The sequence below is a fragment of the Aspergillus terreus genome, genomic scaffold (genome assembly GCF_000149615.1).
Source record: "Aspergillus terreus NIH2624 scaffold_14 genomic scaffold, whole genome shotgun sequence".
NCBI classification, from domain to species: domain Eukaryota; kingdom Fungi; phylum Ascomycota; class Eurotiomycetes; order Eurotiales; family Aspergillaceae; genus Aspergillus; species Aspergillus terreus.
Genome location: NT_165937.1, coordinates 1,117,882 through 1,134,558, shown reverse-complemented (window position 1 = coordinate 1,134,558; position 16,677 = coordinate 1,117,882). Strand labels below are relative to the sequence as shown.

At 57.0% G+C, this 16,677-nt stretch overlaps 5 protein-coding genes across 5 annotated transcripts; 2 read left to right on the top strand and 3 right to left on the bottom strand.

The window, feature by feature from the left end:
- ino80 (chromatin-remodeling ATPase INO80) lies at positions 1 to 5,269 on the top strand (the record flags this gene model as incomplete). The annotated part of the gene is made up of 4 exons (XM_001218027.1): positions 1 to 534; positions 615 to 1,151; positions 1,210 to 5,002; positions 5,061 to 5,269. 4 exons carry the CDS (start codon positions 1 to 3, stop codon positions 5,267 to 5,269), a joined length of 5,073 nt encoding a protein of 1,690 aa, XP_001218028.1.
- Positions 5,270 to 5,910: 641 nt separating this feature from the next.
- On the top strand, positions 5,911 to 7,833 carry hemA (5-aminolevulinic acid synthase HemA; the record flags this gene model as incomplete). Its single annotated transcript, XM_001218026.1, has 1 exon — positions 5,911 to 7,833. The coding sequence occupies one exon, from the start codon at positions 5,911 to 5,913 to the stop codon at positions 7,831 to 7,833; it is 1,923 nt and encodes a 640-aa protein (XP_001218027.1).
- A 772-nt stretch (positions 7,834 to 8,605) lies between these two features.
- ATEG_09404 (DNA-directed RNA polymerase I subunit RPA49) lies at positions 8,606 to 10,159 on the bottom strand (the record flags this gene model as incomplete). The annotated part of the gene is made up of 2 exons (XM_001218025.1): positions 8,606 to 9,960; positions 10,012 to 10,159. 2 exons carry the CDS (start codon positions 10,157 to 10,159, stop codon positions 8,606 to 8,608), a joined length of 1,503 nt encoding a protein of 500 aa, XP_001218026.1.
- Positions 10,160 to 11,497: 1,338 nt separating this feature from the next.
- On the bottom strand, positions 11,498 to 13,521 carry ATEG_09403 (putative MFS transporter; the record flags this gene model as incomplete). The annotated part of the gene is made up of 9 exons (XM_001218024.1): positions 11,498 to 11,739; positions 11,799 to 12,116; positions 12,259 to 12,312; positions 12,372 to 12,728; positions 12,788 to 12,817; positions 12,874 to 12,966; positions 13,025 to 13,185; positions 13,260 to 13,443; positions 13,509 to 13,521. 9 exons carry the CDS (start codon positions 13,519 to 13,521, stop codon positions 11,498 to 11,500), a joined length of 1,452 nt encoding a protein of 483 aa, XP_001218025.1.
- A 1,057-nt stretch (positions 13,522 to 14,578) lies between these two features.
- ATEG_09402 (peroxisomal biogenesis factor 3) lies at positions 14,579 to 16,336 on the bottom strand (the record flags this gene model as incomplete). Its single annotated transcript, XM_001218023.1, has 4 exons — positions 14,579 to 15,251; positions 15,303 to 15,696; positions 15,756 to 16,108; positions 16,179 to 16,336. The coding sequence occupies 4 exons, from the start codon at positions 16,334 to 16,336 to the stop codon at positions 14,579 to 14,581; spliced, it is 1,578 nt and encodes a 525-aa protein (XP_001218024.1).
- Between the last annotated feature and the right edge of the window lie 341 nt (positions 16,337 to 16,677).

Below are 16,677 nucleotides of genomic sequence, written 5' to 3'. Positions count from 1 at the left end.
ATGTCGGGGGCTCCGCCGTACAATCCGCAGTCCCCGACTCAGCAGTCTCGCTACCCGGTCTACTCGCCTCCGAACAAGAACCGTCCGTTCTATTCGAACAATGACCAGTACCAGCAACATCCTCCTCACACCCCTCCGGCCTATCCGTCGCAACCTGCCGCCATGTCGCGGAGTCCTCACCATCCCCATGCGCAGTCTCCGTTGCCCGGCACCCTGCCGCCATTGAATGGTGCCGCGCCGCCGCCTCACCATCCTGACGCCTCGTCGCAATTCCAGCCTCATGCCGCCGCCGGAACGCCTCAGTATTCCCTTCCCCGGCCGTATTCGGGCTCCGTGTTGTCCAGCAACGGGACCACCCCGTATGGCCCCTCGACCGCCTCTCACGCCCATCCCTCAGCTCGTCCCGACGGCCCTCCACACTTGTCCCCCAAGAAGGAGATGGAGCCGTCCTTTTCGATGGGCTCCCATGGCGTGCCCGGATATCCCCCATCCGCCATGCGAGAGCCTCGCCTGGCCTCGCCTCCCAAGGAAGTGGTATGTGACCTTAACAAATCCCTACGAGCTGCATCGGTCAAGGGAGAATGCATTGCTAACGTCGTTCTCTCCCGTATTAGAAACCCGCGCGAGCCGCAGATCCCATGTCCTTCGCGAGTATCCTGTCCGGCCCGACCGAAGACCGGCCTCCCCCTCGGAAGCCGTCTCCTCCCGAAGTCGCTCCAGCGCCCCTGGCCCTGGCCCCCGCCAGCGCTGCGCGACAGAGTCCCCCTCTCCCAATCTCTGCCAGGGCTCCGCCTCTTTCGAAGGAGCCGGAACCAGCTCCCGTCACGCCTTTGCCGCGGTTGGAGAAGAAGCCCAGCTCCGAGAAACGCCGTCGGAATGTGGACCAGGAACCCAAGATGGGCGAGCTATCTGTTCCTCCCACAAATGGCCTCCTGGATCCCGCCAAGGCCGCGGTCCAACCCCGAGCGCCTCCACGGAAAACTCTGTCGGAACGAGAGACGGAATACATCAACCGGGTGATGGCCGAGCTCGACAGCATGGAGAAGAGTGACGTGGAGAGCCCTGGATTCGAATGGGAGTTGGAACGCTACACTGCCAAGGGCAAGAAGCGGGCGATGGATGCCGAACGCGCCGAAAGCGTGCGACGCAAGGTAAGGACGATCGATCTCCTCGCCTTGAAACTCCCTCTTAGCTGACACATATCCTTAGCGCCGCCGCCATGATTTCCTCATTAAGCTCGGCAAGACCTTTGAGAAGCAAGCCTCGGCCGGTATGGACCGATTCCGGATGGCCAACGAATCCTCCGTCGTCGCCGAAGTCCAAGCCAAAGAAGTTCAGGACGAAAAGGAGCGCAAGAAGGACATGCAGCGCAAACGCCGCCGGGAGAACACCGTGCGCCTGGAAATGCAGAAGAAATTGGAGGCGGAGCGGAAGGCGAACAAGGCGCAGGACTCTGCGGAGAAGGCCAAGTTCTTACGCGAGGCCGAGCGGGCGCAGCGAAAGATCAAGACCACCAAGAGGGCCTTAGAGGGTGTCACAGCGCCCGAGGAGATCGGCGAAGTCACTCCCCTCGCCCCCAACCTCGAAGGCGGCACGACCAGCTCGTTCCACATCGGCCGCTCCCCCTCCAGACGCAAGTCTGGTCGGGGTGGTCCAGTCACCCGCCCCAAGAAGTCCAAGGAGCAGAAACAAGCCGAGAAGGATGCGGCCGAAGCCGCATATGCCGCGCTGGAAAATGAAGAACTGCTGCCTCTTGCGCCCAGGGACGATCGGAAAGACGTTCTCCGGAAAGATGGCAAGGGAGTCCTTTCCAAGGAGGCGACGCCGATTCCTCTGTCCTCGTACGAGAGCAAGGGCTACAATCAGATCTACGAGCAGATCTGGCGCGACATCGCCCGCAAGGATATTCCCAAGGTCTACCGCATCAAGGTCCTTTCTCTCAGCACCCGCCAGGAGAATCTGCGCAAGACCGCTCAGCTGGCTAGCAAGCAGTCTCGCAAGTGGCAGGAACGCACCAACAAGAGCATGAAAGACACGCAGGCCCGTGCGAAGCGGACTATGCGTGAGATGATGTCGTTCTGGAAGCGCAACGAACGCGAGGAGCGTGACCTGCGTCGTCTCGCGGAGAAGCAGGAGATCGAATCCGCCAAGAAGGCCGAAGCCGAGCGTGAAGCGAACCGCCAGCGGCGTAAGCTCAATTTCCTCATTTCGCAGACCGAACTGTACTCCCACTTTATTGGTCGCAAAATCAAGGGTGCTGAGGGCGATGAGTCGGGCGACACGGCCGTGGAGGGTGCCAACGAGGCCGCACAGTCCAAGATGGATGTGCCTGCGGGCGCCCTCAAGGCCGGTGCTGGAGTGACCAATTTCGAGGATCTTGATTTCGATGCCGAGGACGAGACCGCCTTGCAGCAGGCGGCCATGGCCAACGCGCAGAATGCCGTGCAGCAGGCCCAGGATCGGGCTCGTGCGTTCAACAACACCAAAGACGATCCGATGGCCGCCATGGATGAGGGCGAATTGAACTTCCAGAACCCGACGAGTTTGGGTGACATTGAGATTTCGCAGCCCAGCATGCTTACTGCGAAACTGAAGGAGTATCAGTTGAAGGGTTTGAACTGGCTCGTTAACTTGTACGAACAAGGTATCAACGGTATCTTGGCGGACGAGATGGGTCTGGGTAAGACCATCCAGTCCATTTCCGTCATGGCCTACCTGGCCGAAGTCCACAACATCTGGGGTCCTTTCCTGGTTATTGCGCCGGCTTCGACCCTGCACAACTGGCAGCAAGAGATCACCAAGTTCGTCCCTGATATCAAGGTGCTGCCCTACTGGGGTTCTGCCAAGGACCGCAAGATTCTGCGAAAGTTTTGGGACCGCAAGCATATCACCTACACCAAGGAGTCCGAGTTCCATGTATTGGTTACCTCGTATCAGCTGGTGGTCTTGGACGCACAGTATTTCCAGAAAGTCAAGTGGCAGTATATGATCCTCGATGAAGCCCAGGCCATCAAATCTTCCCAGAGTTCCCGTTGGAAGAACCTGTTGGGATTCCACTGCCGCAATCGCTTGCTGCTTACGGGTACGCCCATTCAAAACAACATGCAGGAACTGTGGGCTCTGCTGCACTTCATCATGCCTACGCTGTTCGACTCTCACGATGAGTTCAGCGAATGGTTCTCCAAAGATATCGAGTCCCATGCGCAGAGTAACACGAAGCTGAACGAGGATCAGCTCAAACGTCTCCACATGATCTTGAAACCGTTCATGCTCCGACGTGTGAAGAAGCACGTCCAACAGGAACTCGGGGACAAGGTGGAGAAGGACGTTTTCTGTGACCTCACCTACCGCCAGCGGGCCTACTACACTGGGCTGCGGGACCGGGTCAGCATCATGGACCTGATTGAGAAGGCCGCGGTCGGGGACGAAGCCGACAGTACGACCCTGATGAACTTGGTCATGCAGTTCCGGAAAGTCTGCAATCACCCCGATCTCTTCGAACGCGCAGAAACCAAGTCTCCCTTGACCACTGCGTACTTTGCCGAGACTGCGTCTTTCGTCCGAGAAGGCCAGTTCGTCGACGTGGGCTACTCCACTCGCAGCTTAATCGAGTATCCCTTGCCCCGTCTCCTGTGCAGTTCTGCAGGCCGAGTCGATGTCGCGGGACCCGACAACTTGCACGCCGGCTTCCGTGGCAAGTACTTGGCCCACATGATGAACGTCTTCGCACCGGAGAATATCAAACAGAGCATTCAGGAGGACGGTGCCTTTTCTTTCCTACGCTTCATCGACACATCCATGGGCGACGCGTATGAACAGTCGCATCGCGGTGTGTTTGAAAGGGCGTTGAGCCGTCGTGGTCAACCGAACCGGCTGTCTCGACTCAATGTTGTTTACGAGGAAGACGAAGGAGACGCGCCCCTGGCGCATACGATGTTGAACATTGTTGCCCGCAATGATCAGAGTGCGGTCCATGAGATCACCCCGGATGGTTACATGCGGGAGCTGATGACAGTGTCGCAATCTACATTCGAACGCGAGGGCCTCAACGTCATTGAGCCTTGCGCCAGTCCCGCTGCGTCGGCACCTCCAGTGACTATCACCTCCTCCAGCCCTGCGGCCCAAATCGAGATGAGCGATGCCCTGTTTAATGTCCCCGTGCGGCATGCGTTGTTCAGTACGCCGACAAGGCAGCTGGAAGAGCAGATCTTGGAGAAGAAGTTGGATCCCGTACCATATTCGCATCCCCCAATGCTGCCGAAGCCGACCTCGCTCAAGGGACGTTACACCCACATTGAAGTGCCTTCGATGCGTCGGTTTGTCACGGATTCAGGCAAGCTCGCCAAGCTGGATGAGCTGCTGCGCGAACTTAAGGCGGGTGGTCATCGTGTGCTGCTGTACTTCCAGATGACACGGATGATTGACCTGATGGAGGAGTACCTGACGTACCGTAACTACAAGTACTGTCGGTTGGATGGTAGCACAAAACTGGAGGACCGGCGTGATACGGTGGCCGACTTCCAGCAACGCCCGGAGATCTTCGTGTTCCTCTTGTCGACGCGTGCCGGTGGTCTGGGAATCAACCTGACGGCGGCCGATACGGTCATCTTCTACGACTCCGATTGGAACCCCACCATCGACTCGCAGGCGATGGATCGTGCTCATCGTCTCGGACAGACGCGCCAGGTGACGGTGTACCGTCTCATCACGCGGGGCACGATCGAAGAGCGCATCCGCAAGCGTGCGCTACAGAAAGAAGAGGTGCAGCGGGTCGTCATCACTGGCGGGGCGGCTGGTGGTGTGGACTTCAACACGCGCAACCGCGAAAGCCGCACCAAGGATATTGCCATGTGGCTCGCGGACGATGAGCAGGCCGAGCTCATTGAGCAGAAGGAGAAGGAAGCATTGGATCGTGGCGAAGTTTTTGGGGCCAGCAAAGGCGGGAAGAAGGCGGCCCAGAAGCGCAAGCGCGATATCACTTTGGATGATATGTATCACGAAGGTATGTTTCTGCGAGTTGTCTTGGGCAATATCCAGTACTAACGACTGTCCGCGTACAGGCGAAGGAAACTTCGATGATGCCAGTGCCAAACCGTCGGGTGCTGCCACGCCGGTGTCGACGGCAGACGTGGGCGGTACGCCATCGTCGACACCAGTTCCCAAACGGGGACGGGGACGTGGAACGGGCAAAGGCACGTCCAAGCGGGCGAAGACGACCAAAGAACGATTACGTCTGATCGACGGTGATGGCGGCTTAGGGCCCATGTAATTTCTCCGGGATTATGGGCGTTTGTGCGTGTGCGATGTGGTTGATTTGATCCTTTTCGTGTGCTTCTTTTGTTCATTATATTCTTACTTTCTTGTTCTGGGGCTGGGCTTGCTGCCTTTTTGTATCAACACATGATTTCTGCATTACTACGATTGACATGGTCATAATATGGACGAAGACGGGGTGAAAAGAAAGACGTGGGGTGTTTTGACTTGGAATGGGGAATAGATGGTGTATTGTATGTCAACTATGGAGTACAACTTTCAGGCCTGTTGTCTGCATGTTCTCTTTACGGAATAGATTGAAGTATGTAAAAATATCGAGGATCGAGGATCACGGGCTGACATAATCATGCCGAGGATCTCGCCCCGGACGGTGAGTCAGCCGTGTCCCCTTTCGGTAATGTGTACCCGCCAACGCGGCGCCGTCCGCCAATCCGAGGCCCGATAATAGTCAGCGCTAACCCGATCGGGCTTTCGGCAGCGGCCCCCTCATTCCGCTTTTTCCATTCTTTTCCATCCTTAAATCTGCTCTCCGTCTCTGTCTCTCTCCACTTCTTCCGGATCATCAATTCCCTCCCCCATCTCCATTCGACTTCTGTCCCAGACTGCGTGTCTCTCGCGTGTTGAGTCTCGTTCATCATGGAGTCCCTTCTCCAGCAATCCCGGGCCATGTGTCCCTTTCTCAAGCGCACTTCGCCCAATGCTCTGCGTACCCTCGCGACCGCAACTCGCCCCAGCACCAGTCCCGGCGGAGGCACCATGTCGAACCTCCAGGTCCTGGCTCGCCGTTGTCCCGTCATGAGCAAGGCTCTGGCCGTCCAGAGTGCTCGAATGGCCAGCACCAAGCGTTTCACCTCGACTGCGGCCGGTGTGGCGGGTATGACCAACCGTCATTTTCGTCCCGCTCCACCCCGACGAGACCTGCATTCGACCAGCGGCAATGGCGCCAACGTTAGCCCCGACGTCTACAAGAATCCCCAGAAGATTCATCCCAACTATCCCCGAGCCCATGCTCCGGTCGGTACTATTCCCGCCGCTGTCTCTGGTCCCCGTCCCCATGCCCCGGTGTCCAAGCCCTTCGACTACAACGGCTTCTACAACAATGAACTGGATAAGAAGCACAAGGACAAGTCCTATCGCTACTTCAACAACATCAATCGTCTCGCCCAGGAGTTCCCCCGCGCTCATACTGCCTCCCGGGAAGAGCGGGTGACCGTGTGGTGCTCCAATGACTACCTGGGCATGGGCCGCAACCCGGAAGTGTTGGCGTCCATGCACCAAACCCTCGACACTTACGGGGCCGGTGCCGGAGGAACTCGCAACATTTCGGGCCATAACCAACATGCCGTGGCTCTGGAGAACACTCTGGCCAAATTGCACGGCAAGGAAGCCGCTCTCGTCTTCAGCTCGTGCTTCGTCGCCAACGATGCCACCCTGGCTACACTCGGCAGCAAGATGCCAGACTGCGTCATCTTGTCCGATAGCCTCAACCATGCCTCGATGATTCAGGGTATCCGTCACTCGGGGGCGAAGAAGATGGTCTTCAAACATAATGATCTTGTTGATCTGGAGACCAAGTTGGCCTCTTTGCCTCTCCACGTCCCCAAGATCATCGCTTTCGAGTCCGTCTACAGTATGTGCGGATCTATCGCGCCGATCGAGAAGATTTGTGATCTTGCCGACAAGTACGGTGCTATCACTTTCCTCGATGAGGTCCACGCCGTGGGTATGTACGGACCTCACGGTGCCGGTGTCGCCGAGCATCTCGATTACGAGGTCTACGCTTCCCAGGACACTGCCAACCCCCTCAGTACCAAGGGCACTGTCATGGACCGCGTCGATATCATCACCGGAACCCTTGGTAAGGCGTACGGCTGCGTCGGTGGCTACATCGCTGGATCTGCCGCCATGGTCGACACCATCCGGTCGCTCGCCCCCGGTTTCATTTTCACCACCTCTCTTCCCCCAGCCACTATGGCGGGTGCCAACACGGCCATCCAGTATCAGGCCCGTCACAACCGGGACCGGGTCCTCCAGCAGCTGCACACCCGCGCGGTGAAGAGCGCCCTGAAGGAGCTGGACATCCCCGTGATCCCCAACCCATCCCACATTGTCCCGCTCCTCGTCGGCGACGCCGAGGTCGCGAAACAGGCCTCGGACAAGCTGCTCGAGGAGCACGGCATTTACGTGCAGGCCATCAACTACCCCACCGTGCCGCGCGGGGAGGAGCGTCTGCGCATCACCCCGACTCCCGGCCACGTCAAGGAACACCGTGACCACCTGGTGCAGGCGGTCCAGGCCGTGTGGAACGACCTGGGCATCAAGCGTGCCAGCGACTGGGAGGCCCAGGGTGGGTTCGTCGGCGTGGGCGTTGAGGGCGCCGAGGCCGAGAACCAGCCCATGTGGGCCGACGCCCAGCTCGGCCTGGCTGCGAATGAGCCCCTCGAGGTAGCTCTCGAGAGGGAACTGCAGCAACGCGTCGCCCCGGCTCGTCTGCAGACTGGCCAGGCCGCCCGTCCTGTGGCTGCTCCTGCGTCCATGCCGGTGGGTGTTGCCGCTTAACCGTATCATCACTTGAATATTTCGGGATATGGCACGATGTGTGTGACACGTACGTGTTAGTGTGGAACCGGTCTGTCGTTACCGCTAGTTGGGTTCTGAATATAATCTTGACCATGGTCATCATGCATATTTGTTGTAGTTTGTTACTCGTAGCTTCTTACATGATATACTCGTAGGCGGTGTATTGGGTAAATGCAGGTACCCAGCGCACTATATGGATGACAAATACTAGACGTTCAACAGCTGATGACCTGCCCTGTTTATCTGGTGTGCTCGAGGAACTTCCGTATTGGAGCGCGATATTTGTCACTATACTCTGTAGATAGAGCGGGGTATCAACTCTCTCCACGGTCTTTCCAGGTATTGACCGTTTCTGAGCAATTTTATGCCGGGACTTATCTCAATTGCGTTGTTAAGACTGTCGCCATGCGTAGATAAGGGCTGAGAGCTGATTCTGCGAATGCTCTACAAATACCAGAGAACAGCCCTAATATCTAGGCCATTGAGGAATCAAAGGCAACAGACTGTCTCGTTGTTTCTCGGTTGGAAGCGTCGGTAGAAGGTGGAGCTGGTTCATCTAATGCTGATATATATATTGCATGCATCGCAGTGTGATCCTCATCAGGCATGATACCTACCCACTACACACTACTCACTACAGAACGTCCAACCATAATCGTCAATGGATTGATATATACATCTAACAAGTACAACAAGTGCAAGCGCCCCAACGCCGCAATCAAACACACTTTTCCATCCACAACACACCCACCTACCGCTTCCCGCCCCGACTGACCTTGGGAAACTCGACAGGCACACGGAGCCGCACAACACGGCGCGCAGCCGCCTCGGCCTTGCCGCCCTTGATGCCCCACTTGGCAAACTCGGACTCGCGCGGCTTGTCGATGCGGCAGCCCAGCTCGCGGAAGTACTGGGTGATGTCGGCGTTGGTGAGGCGGAGGTCGTCGCGCAGGTCGGACGGGTCGGTGGCCAGCTCGTTGGGGGCGTTGCCGCCGACGGCGCTGGCGCCGCCGTCCTTGGCGGGCTGCGGCGGGATGTGCAGCGACAGCGCGCAGATGGTGGTGTGCAGCAGGGTGAGGTCGTGCTTGGTGACGTGGCCGCCGTGCGGGGCGAACTTGCGGCGCACGGCGTCGATGACCGGGTCTGGGAGGGTCTCGGTGGCCGCCGCGGCGTCGTCGGTGGCGCCGGTGGACGACGACAGGATGCGGCGCAGGTCGTCGCGCGAGGGCAGTTTCTTGCTGCCCGGGCCGGAGGCCTTGGGGTCGCCGCGGGCGGAGCGCAGCGCGCGCGCGAACTCCAGCAGCAGGAAGATGAAGCGCAGCACCTGCAGCTGGGTGGTGTTGCCGGACTGCACGACGGCCTCGACGCGGCGCGAGACGTAGCGCGAAGTCGTGGAGACGGGCTGGCCGGCGGCGACGGCGTCGTGCCAGGCCTGCACGCCGGGCAGCTGGCGCAGGGTGGCCAGGCCGTTGGGCACGAGCACGTCGAGCGGGTAGACGTCGGCCGGGTGCGAGGCGGCCAGGTTGGCCGGGGGCAGCGGCTTGGCGGCCTGCACCTGGGCCTGGAGCGCGGCGGATTTGGCGGCCAGGTCGGCGGCGGCGTCAGCGGGCATGGCGGAGAGGATGGCCGACTCGGCGGCGGCGGCGGCGCCCGCGGGCGCGTTGGACAGCTGCGCGTTTTCCGCCATGCTCTGCGCCGCCTTGCGCGACTGCTTCGTGCCGAACGTGTTGGTCAGCTCCGTGCGCTGCGCGCGCAGCGTCTTCATTTCCTCGTCCGAGCTCTCCGCCTCCTCCTCGTCGTCCGAGCCTGCGGCCTTTGTCTGCCGCACCGCACCCCGCAGCGTCACCTTGCGCACCTCGACGAACTGCCACGTGCGGCTGCTCGGGTCGACCACGGCCACGTAGTGCTTCAGTTGCGAGTCGGCGTCGTCGTTGGCCTCGCGTCCGACAAAGTCAAGTTTCGGGTGGTCCGACGACTGCAGGAGGATCTCTGACGAGGTGATGCCCTTGTTGCGGGTCGAGCTGTCGGTGTCTTCGCCATGGGCGCGGGTCTTGAGATACGGCGTGAGGCGGAGGTTTCGGGGGGCGCTGAGACCGGGGGTGGTCACTGGCTGTTTGTTAGAGCTGTTGTTGATGTCTCTGAAATGTCAGTACGCACCAATGACAGGAGCCAGTTCGCTGTTGTCGTTGACGACGCTGGTGGTCAACGGAGGCAGATCCTGCAGACCGAGGGCGGGCTTCTTGCTAGGGCGTTCATGACGATCGGAAGCACGCTTGCGCTTCTTTTCCACCTTGTCAGATGGCATGGTAGTAGTGGTGGGAGGATCAAGGGCTGGTTGGGAGAGCTGGCCGCGGAGTCGAGCCAGAAAAAAATTATGAAGCCGGTGGGAATCCGGCAGAATACTGTACTATCCCCATCAAGAAGGCGGTGTACAACACACCGCACAATATGAATCGAGCAAATCTGGGGCATATCGACATATCGATAATACCCGACATCCATCGCTACGAAGTACTTCTACTATAAGACAGGTTACACACAATGTCGTTCAACTTTTCGTATTTCAAATAAATTCTCAGGGACCTCTCCACGGCCCAGAATCGAACTGTAAAACAGCCAGATCCCAAGCTTAAGAGTAATTGACCAGTTCCCCATGCGAACCCCAGGATCCACGAAACCGCAGACCCTCCATCCTCACCAAACACATGCACCCCTCCGAGCGAAACAGGTTAAAAAACACTCTTTTCTCCCCCACTGTCTGAATCCAAGAGAAAGACATATCAATCGAGACCGTTCAGGCGAGCCCGTGAGGATGGGATCGGATGACAGAAGAAAAGAACAAATTCCACCTCCGGTCGAACGGCGGACTCCGGTTTCGATTTCGTACCGTAGAAAATGGTAAAGATCAGATCAGACAGGGCTCATTGGAAGGGCCGCGACGTAACCATCATGAGAAAGCATCATCGTGACGTCGTCGAGAATTGTCATGTTCAGCGTTCAACGGGGGCTCCGACATGGACAGCTGAGATGGAGGGGCGAGTCGTTTATTTGCTGCGGATTTGTTAGCCGTGTGTTGTGGACGTGGGAAATTGGATGTGGAATGTCGCTCACCTTCTGGCACGCATCTTTCTTCTCTTACGCTTCAAACGGCGGACGCGCTTCTTTCTCCACTTAGCTCTCATCTTCGTAGATGGTTCGAGACTAGGAAGAGAGTGTTAGTTGGCAAAGGCAGGGAGAGATCGCGGGCGCACGGGGTCACTCACACTTCGACGAGGATGAGAAGATGGTTGCAAGAAAGATGGAGGACGGCCGCGGACGGAGCTTCTTGTGTGCGGCGTGGCTGACTCAGCATGCCGGGCCGCTAAGGGCTCGCTAGTGGGATGAGGGTGCTGATTGGCTGAGGGCGGCTTTACCGAGTCTCCATCCGGTCGATTATGTCATTCATGATATCAACGCTGTTCCACAGAGCCATACACAAACACAATAATATAGAAGCAAAATTCTCCAAGAAATATGTATAGATGGACGAAATCCCGAAATTATTATTAATCTACATCCCTCACGTGTTTGTAGCTCCTCCTCCCCAAGCCATTGTAGGTATATATCCAGTCTTTACATCAAGCCATAAGCATATACTCGTAGTCTAATACGCATAACGATAATCCAAGGCCATGTCGCCTTGCAGCTCCCGTTCCTCTTCGCTGGGCAAAACAGCTCCATTGGCCATTTCCCGGTCGCGACGCTTGTTGTCATGCCACACTGCGAAGAAATAGGCAATGCAGCACGCCGCCGAGAAAGCGAGGAACGAGACGCTGATGCTGTATCCGGGCCGATACTCGGGAGCGTCCTTCTTCAAGAAGGCATATGTCGAGATGATACCCCCAACTGCCATCGTGTCAGCACACCAACAGTCCCACTGCGCCAAGCGGGATAGGACCACTTACTGTTACCAAACCCAACCTGCCATGCCGTTCCCACACTGCGGCGACGATGACCGGACAGATTCATGGCGTACCAGCACACAATCACAGGCATCGCACTGTAGCAGCCCATCGTGACCAAGAACAGAGCGGCATACTGAACGTTGCGGTGGGCTTCCCCATGCACGTTCAGTAAGATACCAAATCCAGCCATAGCGATCAGCATCGGGCCGATGGTAAAGGCAAACCGATGTCTTGTCTTGTCTGACAGGATGGCAACCAGCATGGAAAATCCCCAAGCCGCTGCCCACGGAGGAATGGAGTATAGCTGGGTCATGATGGCTAATGAGGTTAGCATGGAACGTACAGGGACAACAAGGAACATACGGTCATAGCCATAGGTCTTGATAATAGTCGGCGCGAAATAGGCATATCCTGTGACATGATGAGCAGCCGCTCTTCCATGAGTCCCTCCGAGACTTACCATAGGCCGTGACAACCTGCCCGAAATACATCAACCCACCGATGAAGATCTTGTCTGGTACAACAGTCAGCACTCGACGCTGAGCCGTGTTCGCCGTTCATCAGAACACCTACAATCCTTGAAAACATCCAACACGTCGCGCAAGCCTATCTTCGCGTGGTGGCCCGCGCCTCCGGTATCCTTGGCCAGCTTCACGCGCATGAACTCGCGCTCCTCCTCGGTGAGCCATTTCGCATCCTCTGGGAACCCAGGAAGGAGGAAGAAGAAGATGATGGCGACGACACAGGTAATGAGGCCCTCAATGATGAACACCCACCGCCAGCCTCCATACCCTCTGATTCCGTCCATTTTCCCCAGTCCGCTAGCCAACAGGCCTCCGAAGGCACCGGCGAGGGTGGTGGAGCTAAAGAAGAAACTGAATCTTTTTTGGGCTTCGCTGCGCTTATACCACATTCCCAAGAGGTAGAAGCCTAGACAAATACTGAATTAGCAGGATGCGACGCGATTTTCCGGAAGGAGCGCAACTTACAGCCCGGAAACATGCCGGTCTCGAACATTCCTAGACAATGAACATCAGCGACATATGTCAGCCTGCAGAAGCATCCGTGATCCTACCCAGAAACCAACGCGTGGTCATGAGGCCACCCCAGTTGGAGACCAGACCCTGACAGATTGTGACCAGGCCGAACATGAACATGCACATGGAGACTAGATTGCGCCGGCGACTGGTCAGCAAGCAACGGTGCAGACAGCCGGGTATACATACGCCACACATGGGGCTTCAATTTCTTGAGCAGGATGTTGGACGGAATCTCGAAAATGACATAGGGGACGAAGAAGATCGTCAGGGCCGTGTTGTACTTCATCCCATCCACGATTTTCAGGTCTTCCTGCAGACCCAGGACCGCTGCGTTACTGATATTGACTCTGTGTCGCGATCGGGTCAGCGGGACGCGGAAACTCCCCATGCGATAGACGCGGAAGCAACGGAATGGACATACCGGTCCAAAAAGGCAAGCAGGTACAGGATGCACAGACAGGGCACAATATGCCAGTCCACCTTGGCCATGAGCTTGAGCTCCGTGGTCTTGGTCAGCGGAGGGAGGTCAGACGAGGACGACTGGGCTCGGATCTGGCCCTCGGCCTCGAACTCGGTATTGGGGCCCTCATGGGGACTGAATTTCTCTGGTTGCGCAAACCGGGGTCAGTGGCGGAAGCGACAGTCAGTCGCGATCGAGGACAAGACGAACCTTGGAAACTCATGGCGAATTGCTGCGATGTAATCGCGGTCAACAGTCGGTGAGATTGGGATTACTCGGGGGCGCGAGGCGATGAGAAATCCGTGTGACCGCGTGTAAAAGTCCGAGGCCAGCGCAATCCCTGTCGATTGTGCGAAATGAAGCGGGACTCGCAGCCAGCGAAGCGACGAGGTTGCCCTTGCGATCACGATTGCCGCGACAATGAGAATGGCTAGAATGGGAGCGCAGGGAGAAGCAGGATGCCGAGAAGAAAATTCGCAGCTGGTGAGAAAAGAGGGGGGAGAAAAGGGCAAGGATTGACGACCAGCACATGCGACCAGCACATGCGACCAGGATACTTCCGTATGTAGTAGTCAGACATGGCGCCGGAACCAGTAGAAGGACCCGATGCCGGAAATGCCATGCTCCTCAGCGGGGAAAGTCTCATTATTGGAATCGCATGAGTCGCGTCGATTGCTTAGTTGCGCGCAGGATCCAACAAAAAAGGGATCTAGTCGAGTCTAGTTCCCCCCGCGAGGCTCTAGCCATCAAGCTAAAGTTGGCCGATCTCGGCCCCATCGGGTAGTAGTCCGGGTCCTGGATGAGTCAATAACATAAGGAGGACAGCTGGAATGGAAGTCGGGAAACAACATACGGAGTATTGAGAGGGCATAGGCCTGAAGGATTCAAGGTAGACGGCAGAATTGGAGGCCTGACGGAGGAGAAGAGGAAGAGGAGGGAGAGTAGACTACTCCGTAAGAGGAATAAACAGCTGGATCCTTCCCCGCGCTTATGTCAGACCTAACTACCGAGTCCCTGAAATATTATTCGTAATAATTCATAATAGTTCATAATAGTTCATAATAGTTCATAGTAATTCATAACTATCATATCATTCCCATAATAAAGCCAAGGATCTCCTCTCTAGATAGTTAGCAGCTATCATACAATCCCCATCCCACTCTACCAATCGCCAGGATTGACCTCATCATATAAGCTATAGGGAGAAAGAAAAAGAAAGAAGAGAGAAAAGCAAAGATCAAGTATATCACTCCGTCGCATGCAGCAGGTAGCAGGCCCTTCTATGCCGCACTCCCACTCGCCGGTTGCTCTTCCACGGCCTTTCCCCATGCCTTCTCAAATGCAGAAGACTCATTTCCAGTCGTCGGGGCGGGCTCATCAATGTCCTCTTTCTCGATAATCACCGTGTCGGAACCGGCCGCCTCCGCGTCCAAAGCCTCCGTCTTCGCTCCCGCGCCTAGCAACTCAACATCAAAATTCGAGCTGTACATGACGGCCGCAAACGCCTCCAATTCCCGCACTCCCTGGTCCATCGCTGTCACATACAAATTCGGCGGGTTCGTACCGTTCCCGATCACGTGGGCCTGACGAGCCATCACGGCCAACACATTCGCCAGCTTGGTCTTGGGCTCGGAGCCATCAGCGCCCGGAACCACCGTCGCGACCGAGGAGAAGGACTGGGGGTCCGTCTCCGGAGCGCGCATCGGCGAGGCTTTGAACGCGTCGGCCGTGCACTGCTGGATCAGGGTCTCAAAGCATTCATTGTTCAGCAGCATCATGATGCGGGTGAAAGTCGGCGAATCGATCAGGTCGGCCGTTTCGTCCAGCAGATGGCGCAGCGTCGTGGCGGTCTGGGAGGTCGAGGGCTCCGTCACCCCCAGAACTCCGGACTCCTCCAAGAGCTTGTCCTCCTCCTCCCGAGGAGGCAGCAAATAGGACAACCACTTGCGGTGTCTGAAAGAGAGTCAGCGATCAGTTCCACACGCGAAAAACAACAGAACATACTTGCGGTCCTCCTCCGTAGCGCCTTCGACCCGTTTCCGAACCTCCAGTGTCAGGTCGGACAACCTTCCCAGAGAGATATCCTCTCGCGGGTTGAGCGGTCCAAAGGTCTCCTCCACGGCCGCCTGCACCTCCTTCATCAGGTTCTTCCAGCCGCAGTGGAGCAGCCACCAGCTGAACGCAAGGTATCGTCGGTTGGTTTCGAAATCATTGCCCAAGGTTTGCGTCAGATCGTCGTCATCATGATCCTCCAGACGAATTGTCGACGCATCTGCCGGCGTGGCCAAGGAAATGACACTGGAGAGGTAGTTTCGGCGACCGAGCAGGTTGAGCTGGATCCGGGTGAAGATGGTGAGGAGAGACAGAGTGTAGATCAGGGTAAATGACCGCGTAATCGCTATAAAAGAATGGTCAGCATGTTCGTAAACGTCCCTCCAGCAGATCCATCCGACATACAAGTGATCTTGACTTCGTTCCACAACTGCGTCTTGTTTTTCTTGGGCCGCGACTCAGCATCGTTCTCCCCCGGAGCCTCCGTCAATTGGCTCGTGCGAACGAAGCCTTCGCTCTGGAAGCTGGACAAGCTGCGACGATCCTCTTCGGTGAGACTGGGCGCGAGAGAGGTCATGTCCGACCCCGTGCCTTCAGCGGCATTGAGCCGAGCCAGGCGCTCGGCCCGCTTCTTCTGGAGCTCCTTGGTCAATTCCTCCACGGGGAGAGCTTCCAGGATATCTTCCGCCGCGGTCGGGAGGAGGGCCAGGACGGTGTAGGTGCAGTCGGTCTGGTTTTGTTCGAAACGTCTCCGTAAACTAGGCCGTGCCGCATGGTCAGCCGAGCGCACGCGAGCAGAGGGTGGTCAGGGTATGGAGGCTGGCTTACTTTTCTCGGGCGATGCGATCACTGCTCATCCGTTCTCGAGCTTCCGAGATTTTGGATAAGACATACTGACCGGCTAAGTAGCCTGCACCGATGACGCCAGCTCCGATGGCGAGGGGTTTGCGATTGCGCCGGAACCAGCGCCTCGTAGCACCGATCATGATGGAGCAGCGATGGGATGGTGTTAGCGAGGAGCAGTCAGGATCATTCTAGAGATGAGAGAGTGGGAGTGATTGAGATGGAGTGATGGCGGAGTGGTGAGTGGTGAGGGAAGCAAAGAAGATGGAGAAAAGGCGGAGATGGAGAGTCGAAACGGATGGAGAACAAGCAACGGTCGGGGAGGCTGGAGAAGCCTCGGTTAAGAGACCAACGTGAAGACGAGGGACGATCCTGATCATGGATTGTTCAGATTGAATGCGTTGAACTTCATTTCTTTCAAATGCTATATTGGGATTTCTACCATTTAGATTTCTACTTGGATTTATAGATGTCATAACTATAT